General features: G+C 40.7%; 1 protein-coding gene across 2 annotated transcripts in view; it reads right to left on the bottom strand.

Annotated features, from left to right (window-relative positions):
- The window catches only part of Kcnh1 (potassium channel, voltage gated eag related subfamily H, member 1), a 305,584-nt gene that overhangs the window by 81,058 nt on the left and 207,223 nt on the right, over positions 1 to 17,303 (bottom strand). For both annotated transcript variants that reach the window (XM_013015111.1, XM_013015110.1), the window contains exons 8-9: positions 16,552 to 16,751; positions 8,203 to 8,455 (exon numbers count right to left, since the gene is read on the bottom strand). In XM_013015111.1, the coding sequence (XP_012870565.1) occupies positions 8,203 to 8,455; positions 16,552 to 16,751 (453 nt within the window). The remainder of the gene's footprint in view (positions 1 to 8,202; positions 8,456 to 16,551; positions 16,752 to 17,303) is intronic.

Here is a 17,303-nt window from a genome sequence, read left to right on the forward strand (position 1 = left end):
ATATAATTCAAATTCTGCTTAACAGTTACTGTGGACCAGGCAGTGCTCCAGCAGCTCAGGGGGCTAAATGAGATCATATGAATTGTCTCTATGTTCATGGGACTTACAAATATAAACACACAGCATGTAACAGTTAAGAATAAAGCAAAAAAAAAACCCATGTAGTGCTGGGATATTGCTAAGATATGGGAGAGGTAGGACTCTGGAGATTTTCATAGCGAAGATGAAAGTGGATGTAGCCTTATGTCAAAGGCATGAGAATTTAGAGATGTGAAAGACATGATTTTTTCCTACAGAGCAGGGGAGGTGACTACATGGTTGGGAGTGAAAAGGGCTGGCTTGGGCAATGTTCCTTCTCTCAGCAACACTTCCTGGTGGTCTTATGTATACTGACTGCATTCTGACTGCTAAGAAGGATCATTTGAAATAATTTCTCCCCATTCCTGCTATTTCCTTCCTTGGGAAGGCAGCTTGACTCTGCAACACGCTATTAACCTCTCTCTTCCCCTCATCAGCTTGGTGAGTTTGGAAGGAGAATCTGTGTACGTGTGGGCCAGCCCCTGCCTCCTGCCTCAGGAACTTACTGTCTACAGGAAGTCCCGCCCTCCCTATTCCTCCATGGCCTGAGAGTCAGGGGTCAGATGTACACAGGGGTGGCCTTGCGCTAGTCAGCACCATGACTAGGAGTGAGTTCTTGGATGCAAATACACAACACACTGTGTAATGACAGGAAGTCCATCTAGGAAAGCGGGTGTTGTGACTGGTACTTGTCTCACGGTCTGTCTCTTGGTTCATAACTTGGGGGAGATCTGTGGAATTTATTGAGCACCCTGTGCACCCCACACCCACGCATCTTGCTTCTCATCCTCATCTTCCCTAATACCATCTCCTAGCGAACTGGGACTCCTTCCTTGATCAATCTGTACAGACACTTCTAGCCCTTAATTTGATTCTAGTATTCGCTGATGCCATTTATCATTGTTTTCACCTCTTCATCAAAGTGTCTTACCATCCATGGTATAGCATAGCTTAATGGTATGTATGGTTTCGTAGTATGCTAAAAATAGCCGTGTCTTTTACAGTCCACAACATGTTCTGTGTAGTGAGATATTATTCTGTCGGATTTGCCAATGCCAATGCCCTTTGTTCAGTCCCTCTCCCCTGGCTTCTGTGACCTGGCCTCCTGCCAAGCGGCCTGCTGCTCTCCACACCTGCAGCTAGATAAATGAAATTAGCAGAATGTGCCTCCACCGAGCACACAGATCACAGATCTCCTACTGAAAACAGGTGGAACATTTCCCTGGCTCCAACAGACGAGACTTGAAAATAAATGCATTGTTCTTCTCATTATTTATAAAGAATATAAAAACGTGTTATAGAAAACACTCAAATGTACTGAAAAATAGAAAATACACATTACTGCTAAGGTCACCTTGCAGAAAACTTTCGTTAGCATTTTGGTACATTTTTTATCTTTCTTCTTGCACTTCCCTTAACACAAGTTAACATATATCTATATACGTATGTATAGATGTATAGCAATGAATATACATATATCCTAATTTTTGCACATTTAAAGTATTTGATACAGTCTATGTGCCTATAAAACTTCGTTATTGCATTATCACAACAACTGCCTGATTAAATGTAATTTATGATAAAGCTATTCTTTTTGCATAGATACTAAAATAATGGGAAAAATTCCTTTAGCAAGATCTATTATAATAGCTATCACATTCATTTTTGCTCGAGGACCATAAACCAATTTTTAAAAAAATAGTTTAAGCACAAACAAAATTAAGAAAGATAGCCTGGCTTCTCTTTCTACTCCTCAATCAGATAATGCAGGCATTACCTAAGAAAAGTGTTTTGTGGTTTTGAAGATCTAGATTATTCCTATTAGAGCTCCTTGCAGGAGTGTAGAGTTAATGTAATTGCTTTGGTTAATGGAACAGCTATATGAATATTAATGCTTGGTTGGAGGATGTAGAGAAACACTTAAGCATACTCCCATCCCTATAAGCTGAGCGTGAATAGGCAATACTATGTGGTGAGCAGCAGTAACACTTACCTGGCAGATTCAGCTTCATCAGTCCATTGAGGGCAATGCTCAGCAGGCAACAAAGACAATGTAGAGGTGGGGGGGGTCCTCATTTCTCCCCACCCCCCCTCACAGGAATCTTGGGAAGGATTCCTGTGAAGGACTTAGCTTCTCTACCTTGAAAAGACTGAGGGTTTACACAGGACTGATGTGGTAGTTCTGAGCTTTTGCTAAATAAACTATCTGCTGTCTTGGCCAAGAACTGAGGAAGGGTGGATGATAAATACAAAAATAGATGATATATTTTTCTGGTTAAATGAGTAAACAGCAAAGAAATGCTGTCAAGACATCTTTCTGGAAAACAAAATACCAGTCTTTTAAATTGTATTCTAATAACCAAAAGAATCTGTGAAAATGAAATAGTGCTTTCTCAAGATCTACCTGAAAATTTAAAAAAAGGAAATTCTCATTTTGAAAGTTATCACATGCTCTTTTAAAGATAGCTTGAAAGCCAGACAAACATAAGAAAGGAAATTAAAATCTCCTATAGACTCAAAACAAAACAATTCAACAGAACATGATGGCAAGCATGCTTCTGGGCTTTCATGTATGAATGTATTTCCTCATATAGCTGGAATCATATTGCATTAAATTTGTATTCACTCACTCTATCCATCATAAGAACTCCTAACATCATTTAAAATTCCTTATGAGCATTTTGAATGACTACAATCTCATTTCTGAAATGTTTTGAAATACTTGGTTATTTAGAACAAATACATGTTCTATCTGTGTCTCTCCCTCTCTTTCTCTCTCTATTCTTTCTTTCCTTCCTTTCTTTTTTCTTACTTTGTATTCTGTCTCTGATTCCTAAGTATCTGTCCCAAATCCTAGATTCTTTTCTTGGTTTCCTTCCTTCCTTCCTTCCTTCCTTCCTTCCTTCCTTCCTTCCTTCCATCCTTCCTTCCTTTCTTCTTTTTTTCCTTCCTTTTGTGCTGATACTGGAGCTTGAACTCAGAGCCTGGGTGCTGTTCCTTACCTTTTTTGTTCAAGTCTAGTGCTCTACCACTTAAGCTATAGATCCACTTCAGCTTTCTGGTGGTTTACTGGAGATGAGTCTCACAAAGCTGGGTGCGAGTGGCTCATGCCTGTAATCCTAGCTACTCGGGAAGCTGAGATCTGAGGATCCAGGTTCAAAGCCAACCTGGGCAGGAAAACTCCATGAGACTCTTTTCTCCAATAAACTATTCAAGCAAGCTCCAAGTCTGCAGGACAAGTGGTAGAATGCTTGCCTTGAGCAAAAGAATCTCAGGGATAGCATCCAGGCCAAAATTTCAAGCCCCAGGACCAGTCAAAAAAAAAAAAAAAAGAGTCTCACAAGTATTCCTGTCCACGTAGCTTTGAACTGTGTGATTCTAAGTCTCAGGCTCCTAAGTAGCTAGTATTATAGTGTGAACTACCATGTCTGACAAACCGTATTTCTGAGGAACACTAACGCCCCCAGTTGGATGCGACTGGAAGATGGCGTTACATCCAGTGGAAATTTATCATTTTCTCTTGGGCTGCTTCTCCTCCTGACTCAACCTTCCACCACTAATATCTGTTTCCCCCTCATTCAGCTATCAGAATCACTCTCTCACCTCCTAGGATTTGCTCTCGACACCCTGTAACTTTTGAGGGGCTCTCCTTCATGATTGTTCATCCTCCTGGCTCTCCTAAAATTTGGCAAATTTAGCCAATAAAAATCCGGGCTATTCAATTGATTGAATTTCAGTAAATGAATGATTTCCCTGACATCGTGTCTTGGGTAATATTTGGAAGGAAATTTGTGCTACTAACTCTTCAATAGTTACAGTATATGAAATTCAAATTTAACTTGTTGGCTTTTATCTTATTTCTCTGGTCTCCATTTTTACTGCCTGAACCTTGCCCTTAACCTTTCTATCATAAGTCACAGCCTTTCTGTCTCTTGGTGTAACTCATTCATCGTTGTCGATCCCAGTCCAATCTGTCTCATACCCTAATCACCACATCTGATTTCCCACTACCCAGTTTCTCTTGATTATGTATAGAGCCATCCAGATAAGCCTTGATCCCTTCTTCTCCTCTTCCATTTTCTTTCCTCCCCAACTTTTCCTTCCTCCCCTCCCAGCCCTGTTGACTTGCCAGTCCCGCCTCTCCTACACCCTACAGTGGGTCTCCCTCATCCGATTCTTTGACCCTGGTTCTCCTTCCCCACCTCCCTTCCATACTATCCTCAGAACCTCACCCCTTCCCCTGACTCATCTTCAGGCTTCTTCATTTGTGGAAGTTAAATCTTCATGCTACTTCCCTGTCTCAGACTTTCCCTGGTTCCTTCATTCTCATAAAATTTAAACCCTTAACTTGGATCACAGGACATTTTACCTCTCAGCCTCTGCCTGTCTTTTAATTTAGCCTCTGGTGCCCACCATGAAATGGGCTATGTGCTTCATAGCATGCCCTTCACTCTAATATTAGAAAAGAGAGGTGAGTAATGCAATCAAGGTAGCATGATGGGCTTAGCAGACTGTAGGAGACCTTTGGAGACTCCTAACCAGCTAGTGGTAACTTGTACAAGATTACAGTGAAATCTCTAACTCCAGTTCTAGACCTCTTTCTACTACTTGATGCAGGCTGACCAAAAGAATGCATTCTGTCTTGCCCAACAGAATGAAAGCAAAACAAAACAAGAAAAGTAACAGGATGACCCATGATTAAAATACAAACTAAGAATTAAAACAAAAAAAATTCATAAAAGTTACTACAGTGACACTAAATCTCAGTGAAAGGCAATCATATAAATACTGAATTTACAAGACAGAGACCCAGGGAGATACTTCACTTACGTAAGCACAGCCTTGATGTTAGCTTGTGACTCATCCATGTTTTCCAAGTAACAGAGCACCCAGGAAACAGAGCACCCACATGTGAAAAACGTATTTGGCAGGAGGAAAATAGTGTCTATGCCTTTTATTCTAATATCCACAAACAATTAGAAAAAAATTACCTTGAAAAATCTAATGAATTAAGGATGCATGCCAAAAAAACCCAGGACTGTAACTTTGATAAGCCATTAAGTGATGTCTAAGAGAATTCCAAAAGGAGTACTGTCAAAATTAAGGCAGAGGGAAAGTGGGAGAAAAAAATGATGTTCAACAATAACTGTACTCATTACATTACTTATGTAACTGTAACCCCTCTGTATGTCACTTTTACAACAAAATAAAATAAAATAAGGCAGAGAACAGAGGAGAAGAGGAGAGTAAGAGATTTCTAGTATGACTTTCAAGAGGGATACTGAATGTGTTTGAAGAATTCTGTTTTTTTTAATTGCAGGCTTTGGTCAATGTCAAGAACTCAATTTAGTGGGTCATGATGGTCAATTTCTTTTTAATGAAAGAAAATAGAATCTAATAGAAAGTACCACATTGTATTTCCTTGTAGTAAGAGCAATATTGAATTGCATAGACCACTGTGGGCATATATGTGTGTATTAGAAATTTTAATAAATATTTCAAATTAGCATATCTTAATTATACAAAGGGGTTTTTATTGTGATTCTCCATCATACATGCATATGAAATACTTGTATCAAATTTACCTCCTTTGCCCTCTCCTTTTGCTCTCCACTCCATATTGCTAGCTCCTCTCTATTTATGTTCATATCATAGAATCAAAATTTTATGTGGTGAGTTATATTTACAAGTCTAGAAGTCTTTCTTTAGAAAGAACTCCATTTTTGACACATGTGAAAAACCCACTCAGTTACTAGTATTGTCCATTTTCCTCATTTTTTGGAGTCTATGCTAAAATTAAACAGAATGGGGGTGGAATATTAGAACTGGAGAGAAGAAGCAATGTAATGCAGCAGAATGTAAACGAGCACATTGATAATAAGAGACCAAAGAGCAAAAGAATAAAACAGATGACCCTTGGCCTTTCTCCCCCACAAAGCCTCCTGCTTAAAACAAGTAAAGATCCTTCTACAATTTCCTTCCTCATTGGAAAACTGGATACACTGTAGCTGTCCAGTAAACGCTCATCCAACAAACCCCTCTAAGCATTTATGTTCTCTCTGTGTTAATGTTTTTCATGAAGAACAATGATTATCCTTTTTTTTGGTTGATCGTGGGGCTTGAACTCTGGGCCTGGGCGCTGTCCTTGAGCTCTTCAGCTCAAGGCAAGTACTCTACAACTTGAGCCACAGCACTACTTCCAGTTTTCTAGTGGTTTATTGGAGATGAGTCTCAAGGACTTTCCTGCCTGGGCTGGCTTTGAACCACGATCCTGAGATCTCAGCCTCCTGAGTAGCTAGGATTACAATGTCAATCCCTTCCACTCCAAGCTGTTCTTCAAAGAGTAGCATTGCCACTCTTGTATCCCCATGTATACAATAGTGCCAGCTCCTTAAGTGTTGGTTAGAACTAGAGGGCACCAAAAGACAATAACAATCTAGTGCTATTGCGAATACCCATTTTATAGTTGAAGCAGTAACTGATTTTGATTGATCAAAAGTTACTTCAATGGGAGGGAAACTAAACTCACAACAAAATTCTAAACTTATGTTTCCAGTGAGAAAATAGTCTGGAATCTCTTACTCCACTTGGCCTAAAGGACAGGTTGACTTAAGGATTTGTCACATCCTTTTTATAGAAGAAGGGCCTCTTGACTGGTTATTTAGGATACCAAGCTCAGACTTACTTTTCAAACCCAATCTGGCTCTAAGGGGAGCATAAGAGCTGCTTTTTTCCCAGTCTGGACAGCTTGAGAACAACAAACACTTTGAATCTAACACTTTGGAGTGAGTTCAGAGGTCTTGTCTACATTGCTAACTGCAGCAAGGCTGCGTGCCAAGGAGCGCTAGATTTGGGGAAGCAGTGGATAAACAGGTCTGTCAACACTGGGTCAAGCCCTGGTGGTTTTTCCTCAAAAGAAAGCCAGCCTGAGGAGAAATGAGGGAGGGGTGGGATGTGGTATTTTTCCTTTCTCTCCCTTCTTCAGCTCCATCATCCCTTCAGGCTTCAGCCTAGGTGACCAAACCATTCACCAGCAGTTATGGCAGCATAGATATGGCAGGAGGTCCTGGTTCCTCTGACTAGATTCCTGGGGAAGGTACCCAGTGCTTTATCCATGGGTGAAAATGCCTATAGCAATAGATTAACTCAAATACAGAGGAGTGTTTACTAAGCACTACTTACTCTCCCTTTAGCCAGGCCATCCTTCAGATAGCTATGGCCAATAAATGATTCTCTTTATCAAGGACATCACTGAGTACTCAAGGTAGAGATTAGAGCCCTTGACCTTCTGGTATGCTAAAGCAAACTCTTTCACCTTTCTTTGTCCCATCCCTGGCAGGTAGTCAAGTTTCACTGCCAGGTGATGGAAAAAGCAAAGAGGAGATACAAGCTGTTGTTTTCAGAGAGACACCTCCCTCCCCAGTAAAGAGTTGTCCTGGTAGCTACCTCAGGAAGTCAAGCGAATTTCCCCAAAGACATTAATATTCCATAGTTTAAGTGCCAACATGTACACTCTGTGTCTGCTCTTCCTCCCACATCTCTTTGTCCTCTGGATGGTGCATCAGCTTCTGTGATCCTAAGGTAGTCCCTGTGGTTTCCTGAGTCTGTCATGATCTAAGGCTCAACTTGATCTTTAACTCCATCACTCTCTTGCCGACATGCTCCAAGCCACACCAACTAATTTGCAGTTCCCCACACGACTCCCATTTCTGTCTCCACAAGAATTCGGCATATGCAGTCCTCTCTTCTTATAATACTCTTCTTGATCCCTTTCTTCTTCGTGCTAACACATCCTCAGTTTTTAGGTTTCTGTTGAATTGTCATTTCTTCCAGCAACCTTTCCCATATAAAGACTGAATTAGATGCCACTTTCACTGTAGTGCAAATGTCTACTTCCTGTTCATCTACGCCACTAAACTAGGAGCTCCCTGGGACACTTTTTGTCACTGAAATAACTTGATTCATTTGAGTCATGCCACAAAGCAGACACTCATGTATTTGTTGGAGAGCTGAGTGCCTGTTAGCAAATGGTCCTGCCCTGTAGAACAATCTTTAATTGAATGGTAGCAGCCTCGAGCTGTTGGGTAGCTAAACACTTTCTGTAATCTAGCTTGAAACACCTACCTAGGATGGCCACCACTTCATCATCCTGGATCACCTCTAGGGAGCCAGACACCACAAAGCAGAGGCTGTCAACGCTCTCCCCGGCGTGGTAGATGAGGTCCCCCGGGGCACAGTGCACAGTCTGGAACTCCATGGCCAGGGCCCGCAGGCAGCCATCGCTGGCCAGTCGGAAGGCTGGGTGCTCCTTGAACACCTTGCGGTTCAGGTGTACACAGATGTCAGCTCGCATGTCCTTGGGGCAGATCTGCAGTACCTGATGGAGCAAGGGAAAAAGAAGTGTGCCAGTCAGCACTGGAATCTCCAGCCTCCTTCCCTCAGTACTTCAAGCGGTAGAAGCAGCACTCATGAGGCTGGACCACATTCTTCTAGTCAAAGTCCCTGCCCTCCTGGTATTTCCACTGCGTGGAAGAGACAGGCAGTATTTAAAACAGCTAAACTCAATGCTTAGGACTCCTGATGCTGAGAACTAGGGCTGGGAGTAGACCAGATATCGGGCAGCCAGGAAGTGACATTTAAACTGACATCTCCATAATGTATCAGAGAGAGTTATGTCACATTTCAGCAGAATGATAAACACATAGGTTCTCGGGAGGCCTGAGCAACCTAAGTGCAGGTGAGGGGAAAGGCCTAGGAGATCCGTTCAGAGTATTGAGAGAACTTTAGGTCATGATAAACCTTGTACGACATCCAGACAGTGAGAGAGAAACTTTGGAAGGCTTTTGAGCAGGGAGATGCGACGAGTGAATGTATATTTTCAGAAGAATAATGCAGTCTCAGAATGGAGGTAGAGAGCTGTGATGGCAAAAGGAAAGAAGAGAGTCCAGAAATCTAGTCTTAGAAACCGGACTCCTGAATCTGTGCTGATAAGCCGTGAGGGGAACTGTGGGCAGTGAGGCCACTTGAGAAGTGACCAAGTTCAGATTCCACCCTAAGCAAATTACATATTTCAATTGATACACAGTAATCGTACATCCTTGGGGGAGGCAGAGTATTTTAATGCACGTCTACAATGGATGATGATGAACTGAGGGTAATCAACTCCTCAAATCTGTGTCATTATTTTGTGGATTTGGGGAGAACATTGTGTTGAGAACATTCATAATACTCTCTTATTTTTCATAATAGTCTCTGCTATCTTGAAATCTACAGTAAACTGATTAACAGGTACAAAATTGTAATTTAGAAGGAATAAGGTCTAGTATTATATAGCACTGTTGGTTAACAATAGACTAAAGAATATATTCTGATTAGAGACAAAGGTGCCATTCTTTTAAATCTCCAGGTGTACTGGGGATTGAGCTTAGGTCCTTGAGCTTGCTAGGCAGCAGATACTTTACCACTTAGCCTTACCTCCAGCCCCCAAACATATCTTGCTTATAGAACTAACATGATTATAGGATATTTTAAAAGAGATACATAAAGTAATACTTACTGAGCACTTATAGCATGACTGGCTTTGCTAAGTACTTCATTTTATATATAAAAAATTAATACCTATGTCCTAAACATTGTTTTAGGCTCTGAGAATGTAGCAATAGAAAAAAAGAAATAGACAAAAATCTCTGTCCTCATGAAATTTACCATCCAGTAAAAGAGACAAGTAACAAGCAAAATAAGTAAAATTTAATAGTGCTAAAAAGAATCATTATGTGTGTGCTAAAACAACAATAAGATGTAAAAATAAAGAAGGGTAGGACTACAGGCTTTGCATTTTGAAATGTTCCATGCATTGGCTTAGTGCTTACATGAACACTGTGATATATGTTATTATTGGACCACTTTACAGATGATACAGGGAAGCTAGGTTACTTTCTCAAAGTTGCACAACCAGGAAATGGCAGAGCTGTGATGTCAAACTAGGTATTTTGACATCACAGCCCAGGTTATATCCTGATCAACATACAAAGCAGAGAGATTTCTACTATGACTTGCAGCATTTGGAAAAATGAAGAAGGGGGTAACAATGTTCAGCAAGAAATGTACTCATTACTTTACTCATGTAACAGTAACCCCTCTATACAGCATCTTTACAATTAAATAAAATTAAAAAACAAATAGGGGGAACTGCAGGTCATGTGGATCTCATCTTCTGAAAAAATAATTTAATTCTCTAGCATTTCTAGGGGGAGCAATATTTCTCCAGACTACATTTTTTATAAGAAAATGTTGCATAGCTCTTATATAAAAAGCATTAAGTAACACAATGGAACACCTTCAGAGAAAGCAGGAGTGCTTCTAAAATATTAATTCCTCACCCCCAGTCTTTGAACGAAGTGGGGTAATGGGCATAAAGCCAAATGTGTTCAGCAGAAAGTTTTCCTTGTGGTCCTGGCCCACACCGTTTGCTTCTGCATCTTGAAACTCACTCAGAAGTGTGCAAGTCCACTGCTTCCCCATGCCAAATCTCACCTTGCCCTTGACAGCTTCATTGTAACCATCCCCAGTACCTCTTCTCTCTCTTACAGAGTAAGGCAGTGAAAAGAAGTCAAGTGATTGAACTGCCAGCTCCTTCATCTCAAAGTGACTTGACTCCTCTAAACTTCCACTTTAGCTATCAGACAGCTAGCTGGGTACTGGTAGTTCATTCATATAACCCTAGCTACTCAGAGGATGAGATTTGACAATTGTGGTTTGAAGCCAACTGGAGCAGGAAAGTCAGTGAGACTTATCTCCAATTAAATACACACACCGAGACACACACACACACACACACACACACATACACACCAGAAGTGGACCTGTGATATGAGTGGTAGAGTGCCAGCCTAGAGCAAAAACTAAAGAAGAATGCTCAGGTCCTGCGTTCAAATGCCAGTACTGTACCAAAAAAAAAATGCAGACAGCTAATTGACTTGGGAAAGTGAAATGAAATTGTACATAAAATTACACTGCCCAGACAGTATTTGGCCCCATTGAGGGACTCAATAAATACCTCTCCCCTTCTCTTGGAGCCTCTGCCTTCTTCCTCTACCAGCACAGGAAGGCCAGGGAGTAAGCACTCTCTGGGAGTGGAGGAGGGCTGACTGGGGACTGAAGGTACTCAAACTGCCAAAGTCTGGGCCGAGTGCTTGCTAAGTACCGCCTACCATAAGGCTCCTGACAAACAAGACTTCTGCAGATGTACAGATTTAATTTGAGGTTTTGTCTCCCCAAGCAGATCGCCAAGGAGGGGAAGCATGTGTGTGTGTCATATCAGAACTGTACTCAGCAGCTCAGAACCAAGATTCATTCTCCAGGTGACTTCACATGTAAATATTTGGTTTCCCCTGAGTTGGGTTCTGCCAGCCGGTGCTGCCAGTGAATGAAGCCTTGGCATGGAGGTAATGTTTTATTCATGGCGCCTATTCCAGAGCCCGGGAGAGTACTGTTAGAGAAAGGGGAAGAGGAGAGAGAATCAGACTGCTGAGCCAGTGGGCCTTTCCATCACTCTTCCTGTCTTCTGTCTTCCACGCCTCCCTCGGAGGGAAGGGCTCAGCTCTGAGACCGTGCATCCTTCCTAGCTTGCCTTCTCTATGTCAGGCTCTGAGGACTAGCCTTCTATTCCTTGAGAGCCTGAAAGACTGTGAGACTCAGTACCTCCGCCAGCCTGGGCAGCAGGAGGTCAAAGCTATGACAGTGAGTGCGTTCCTCCCGGCCTCAGCACTCGCTGGAACTTCAACTCCTCTCATGAAGTCTTCAGCTTTGAACTTGTGTATGGCCTTTTATGAGGCATCCATAAGCTGTGTGTGGCTAGTCTGGCACCATGCCTGACACAGCCACGTGTTCCATGCCTGTTGGTTGCCACTGTGTTGCTGTTAGACAGTAGCAGCTAAGGAAGGAGGCTTTGTAGTCTAGAAAGGCAGAATCCAACATACCTTAGAGGTTATGTAGTCTTGAAGGTCACTGAGTTGACCTTATAGACATGGACACTGAGGCTCAGAGAGAGACACGTGATGTGCTTAGTTATTGTTGAAACCCAGGATTCCAGTTCAACCACCCTCACCTTCGGGGTCCCCCTTATCAGTGACTACTCACTCTGTCCTAGGATGGGAATGGAATAAGGGGAAGGTGTGGAAACAGATACTGGGTCTCTCTCCAGCTATTGCCTGTCACAGGCCCCTTCCAGGAGGAAGGACTGTCCCAGCCAGGCGGGGCTCTGTAGTGAGTAGCTACCTCAAGAGTCCCTGGCTATTCCCCTTTCCATCTCCACCAGAAACTGGGGCAAATTCCAGAGTCCTCCAGGAAAGCGAGATAGCTAGGAGGGGAAGGGAAGGAAATGCTGACTGTGCTGTCTCCCACAGGCAGCTGCCCAGCCCTGCAGGGAGGATGAAGAAGAGATTCTTTCCAGGCAACCAGACTTCCAAAGGCATCCTGGTGCCTGGGGAAAAAAAAAAGAGTGCCAGGGGAGAGATCAAAGTTCCTTTCTGCTCCATCAGTTCCCAGGAACCCACAGGACCTACAGGCATTGTTGAGAGAGAGGAGCAGAAACAACAGACAGTGTTGGGGCAGGTGGATGACAAAGCCAAAGACTAAGCTTAGTTCCGACCGATTTCCTGCCCTTCTGGGAAATTAGAATAACTTCATTTGAACTCATCCTTTAGCCTTCTAGAGCATGTTTTAAAGTTAAAAGGGGAGGGAGTGACAGAAAAAAAAGCTAGTTTGAAGTCAGTCGAAATTTTGTCATTCTTTATGAACAGGGACAATTAGTAAAATGAATTTGGCCCCTTGTCCTCATCCCTTCAACAAAAATACATCGACTCTTTCCCAAGGCTGTTGTAAATAAGACACTGCAAATATTTGTTCTTTATAGGAGCTAACGCTGTAAAGGGAGTGTTATGGTCATCATGGCATATATGTAAAGATAATTTATAAATGGGGAATAGAAAGTCTACTGAATCTTTTCTTTCAAGACTACTGAAACTTCTTTGTTCTTTCAATCCCACCAAGCGTTCTGCACTTCACTCAATGCATCTGGAAAAATAAAACTGTTAGAGAATACTAGGAGTTTAGACTCTCAATTTTACAGGCTGGAAAGTAGATGTTTGGCAAGGTACCTAGTTGAGACTTGAGTCATATTGGTTGATCGTTAAGGCAGGAGCCCTTAATCAGTATTCCCCACATGTATATGTATGTCTGATGACTGAGATCACCTGGGTTCTTGTTGTGAGTCCCACATACCAGTCTCAGTGCTCTGCAATAGATCTGAAATGGGGGCTGGGAACCTATCAGAACTGACCACATAATGGAAAAGAGGAGGGGGTGGGGATAAATGAGTCCATAGCCTTTAAAGGGATGACAAAAACTCAGTGACCAGGATAAATCGTATGTGAAGCAATACGTTCAAACAGTATTTTATTTTTAAATAAATGCACATTAGCATTATGAGGAGATTTCATTGAGATAATCTTATAGATGCAAGCAATATATTTTGAACAAGTTTACCCCCTTCTTTTTCAAATAGTTCTTGGTGGATACATGCAATATATAGTATTATATATAGCTTTAATTTTCTAGAATGATGATAATAAGATATAATACTTTGTTTTTTAATACTTTATATAATATAATATATACAATACTTATTTTCTTCATTCCTCAGTGTCACTTTTCCCCTGGTTACTCCTGTGGATCTACCACAGTCCCCTATTTACATTCATGTATTATTATTATTATTATTAAGCTGAAGTCTTAGTTCCACAGATGAAAAAAAGCATGTGATTTGGCTTTTTGAGCTTGGTTTACCTCACTCAACATGATGGTCTCCAGTTCCATCCATTTTCTTGCAAATGATATAGCTTCATTTTTATCTAGAGCTGAGTAATACATGTTGTGTGTATGTGTGTGTGAGAGAGAGAGACAGAGACGGAGACAGAGAGAGTTTTGTATTTTCTCTATCTTTTTATCAATTGCTGGGCACTTTGGTTGATTTCACAGCTTATTTATTATAAATAAAGCTGTAATAAACATGGGTATGTAGCTATCTCTGTTGCATACAGATTTACATTCCTTCAGCTATATGTTGAAGAATAGTATGGCAGGGTCTTAAGGTAGGTTTATCTTTACATTTGTGAGGAACCATCATACTGATTTCCATAGTGACTACGCTAGTTTACATTCCCATCAACAGTATATGCAGTATATGAGGGCTCCTTATACATCAAATTGCATCAAAAGTGTTCCTTCAGATCACATCCTGGTCAGCGTTTGTTGTTGTTTGTTTTGTTTTGTTTTGTATTCTTAATGATGCTATTCTCAATGGGTGAGGTTGAATCCTATGATTTACATTTCTTGACTATTTCTTCCTACATTTATTAGCCATTTATGTTTCTTCTGAGAACTATTTGCTCAATTCATTTGCCTGAATATTAACTGGATTATTTGTCTTTTTGCTGTTTAATTGCCGATCTCTTTGTACATTCTGGGTATTAATCTTTCCTCCAATGAACAGTTGAAGATTTTCTCCATTCTATGAGTTGTCTCTTGAAAATGATTTTCTTTAATAGTTTCCTTTAACATACCAACGCCTTTTAATTTGATGTAATCCCATTTGTCAATTCTTGTTGTAACGTGGGCAACTGAATCCCATTCAGAATATGCATCTTCCAAGGCTTTCCCTTTGTTTCCCTGTCATCCGTTCAAAGTTTCAGGTTGAGCATTAAGTTCTTGGATCTCTTTGGAATCTGTTTTGGTGCAGGTGACAGGGGTGTCGTTTCAGCCTCCTGTGAGCAGGTACCATTTTTTTCAGCACCATTTGTTGAAGATGCTGCCTTTTCTCCAATATATTATTTGGGCTCCACTGTCAGAAATCATCTGATCAGCTATCAGCTATCTATCATCTATAGCCGTGTGGCTTTATTGGATTTATTCTGTTCCATTGATCACACCTGTTTTTGTGCCAGTACCAGTTGTTGTTGTTGTGATGCCTCCAGAGTTTCTCTTTTTGCTCAGTATTATTTTTTACTATTTGGGACTCTTTTAAGCTTCCATATGAATCTTAAGATCAATATTTTCCATTTTTGCAAAGAATGACATTGGAATTTAGATGGGCATTGAATTAACTCTGTAGATTTCATTCAGTAGTACAGTAATTTTCACAATATTAATTCTTCCAATATATGAACATTGGAAGTCTTTCCATCTTCTGATGTCTTTAATTTTCTTTCTTCAAGGTTTTATAGTTTTCACTTTGAAGTTCTTTCACCTCCTTGATTAAGTTTACATAGATTTATTTACTTATTTATTGAGACTATTGTAAATGGAATTATTTTCCTTATTTTTTCTCTTAGCATTTGTTATTAATATATACAAAACGCTGATTTTATATCCAAATCCATTGCCAAAAGTGTTCATCATGTCCTGAAGGTTTTTGGCAGAATCTTCTTGGTCTTTTAAAGGTAACATCATATCATCTACAAATAGGAATAATTTGACTTCTTATTTGAATTTTTTATTTAATTCTTTTGTCTTATTGCTCTGCTAGGAACTCCAGAACTGTATTGGATAAGAGTAGGGAGAATAGAATCCTTGTTTTGTTCCTGACTTTAGAGAAAATGATTTATTTTTCCATTTAGTATAATGCTGGCTATCGGTTTATCATACTTAACTCTTATGTCAAGTACATTCCTTCTATTCCTAGTTTCTTCAGAGCTAATCATAAAACGTAGTTGACTTTTGTCAAAGGTTTTAGTTACATACTTGAGATGATTGTGTGATTTTTGTCCTTGATATTGTTTATGTATTGTATTACATTCATTGAGTTACAAACTATCCTTACATTCCTGGAATGAAACCAGCTTTATTGTGATGTATGATCTTTATAATGTGCTATTGAATTTGATCTGCAAGGATTATATTGAGAGTCTCTGCATTTATATTTATCAAAGAGATGGATTTTTGTTGCACTCTACCAAATTCCTAATTCCTCAAAGTTCCAACAACTTCTAATTCCTCTCAGTTCAAATAAAAACAATCTATGATGAACTAAGACAAGATCACTAACAGTGTTGGCTCATCTTGGAAGCTGGAGCAAGAGGAAAAAACTAGTAATACTATTTCTCTCGTTCTTGACTAAGCACTTCCCTTTGATTTTTATCATCATCTGAATGTGGAACATTCTGCCATGGACAAGTAGACTTCTGGTTTTTCTCTTTTCTAGGAGACACATTTTGTTTGCAATTCTTTAAGTAATGGCTCTTCCTTACTGGTCCTTCAGAAAAGCTGATCAGGAGGCAATCAAAACCTCTGGAAAAAAGAACCTAGAAATCTATAAATACCAAGATAATTCTGATCCCAGGCAGGTTTGAGAGATCCAGTCACCCTAGGGAAATCTGAAAGACAAGTGGTTCAACCCAAGTTGCTCAGGTTCCTTACCTTCTCTGTGTCAATGCCTCTGGACATGGACCAGGTAGACACAATATAGTCCATGACTCGCTCACTCAGTCCTTTGGGTACCTGGTAGAGCTTCAGGAAGTCCCGGACACTGTTAAGCATCTCGTGGTATCTGTTGGTGTTGGCATACATCTGCTGGAAAATGGTGGTCACATTCCCAAAGATAGTGGCATAGAGGAGCGCTAGAAGTAAAGAGGGCAGAAGAAAAACAGAATAAATGGCTCCTAAACCAATATCCCAGAGCAGGCCAGTCAGTACTGGAGCAGATCCAAATAAAAAGTCTTCTGGCATCAGGTTCTAGTACAAATATGTAGGAAGCAGGATCAGGATCAGGGTAAATGGGAGTTAGTGTAGCCAGACACAGAGTTCAGACACATGTGAAGGGTGCAGTTTTTCCCTTTGAATTTATAGTTCTTTTTGTTGGTGGTGGTGGTAGTGGTGGTTGTGGGGCTTGAACTCTGGGCCTGAATGCTGTCCCTGAGCTCTTAAGCTCAAGGCTAGCACTCTTACCACTTGAACCACAGCACTACTTCCAGTTTTCTGGTGGCTTATTGGATATAAAAGTCTCACAGACTTTTCTTGCCCCGGCTGGCTTTGAAATGTGGTCCTCAAATCTCAGCCTCCTCAGTAGCTAGGATTACAACGAGAGCCAACAGTGCCTGGCAAATTTATAGTTCTTACTACACAACCTTTGAGTTTTTGTAATTGGACTGAGGCCATCAGTCTAAGGTCTG

Source organism: Dipodomys ordii, unplaced genomic scaffold (genome assembly GCF_000151885.1).
Source record: "Dipodomys ordii isolate 6190 unplaced genomic scaffold, Dord_2.0 Scaffold26, whole genome shotgun sequence".
Lineage (NCBI taxonomy): Eukaryota > Metazoa > Chordata > Mammalia > Rodentia > Heteromyidae > Dipodomys > Dipodomys ordii.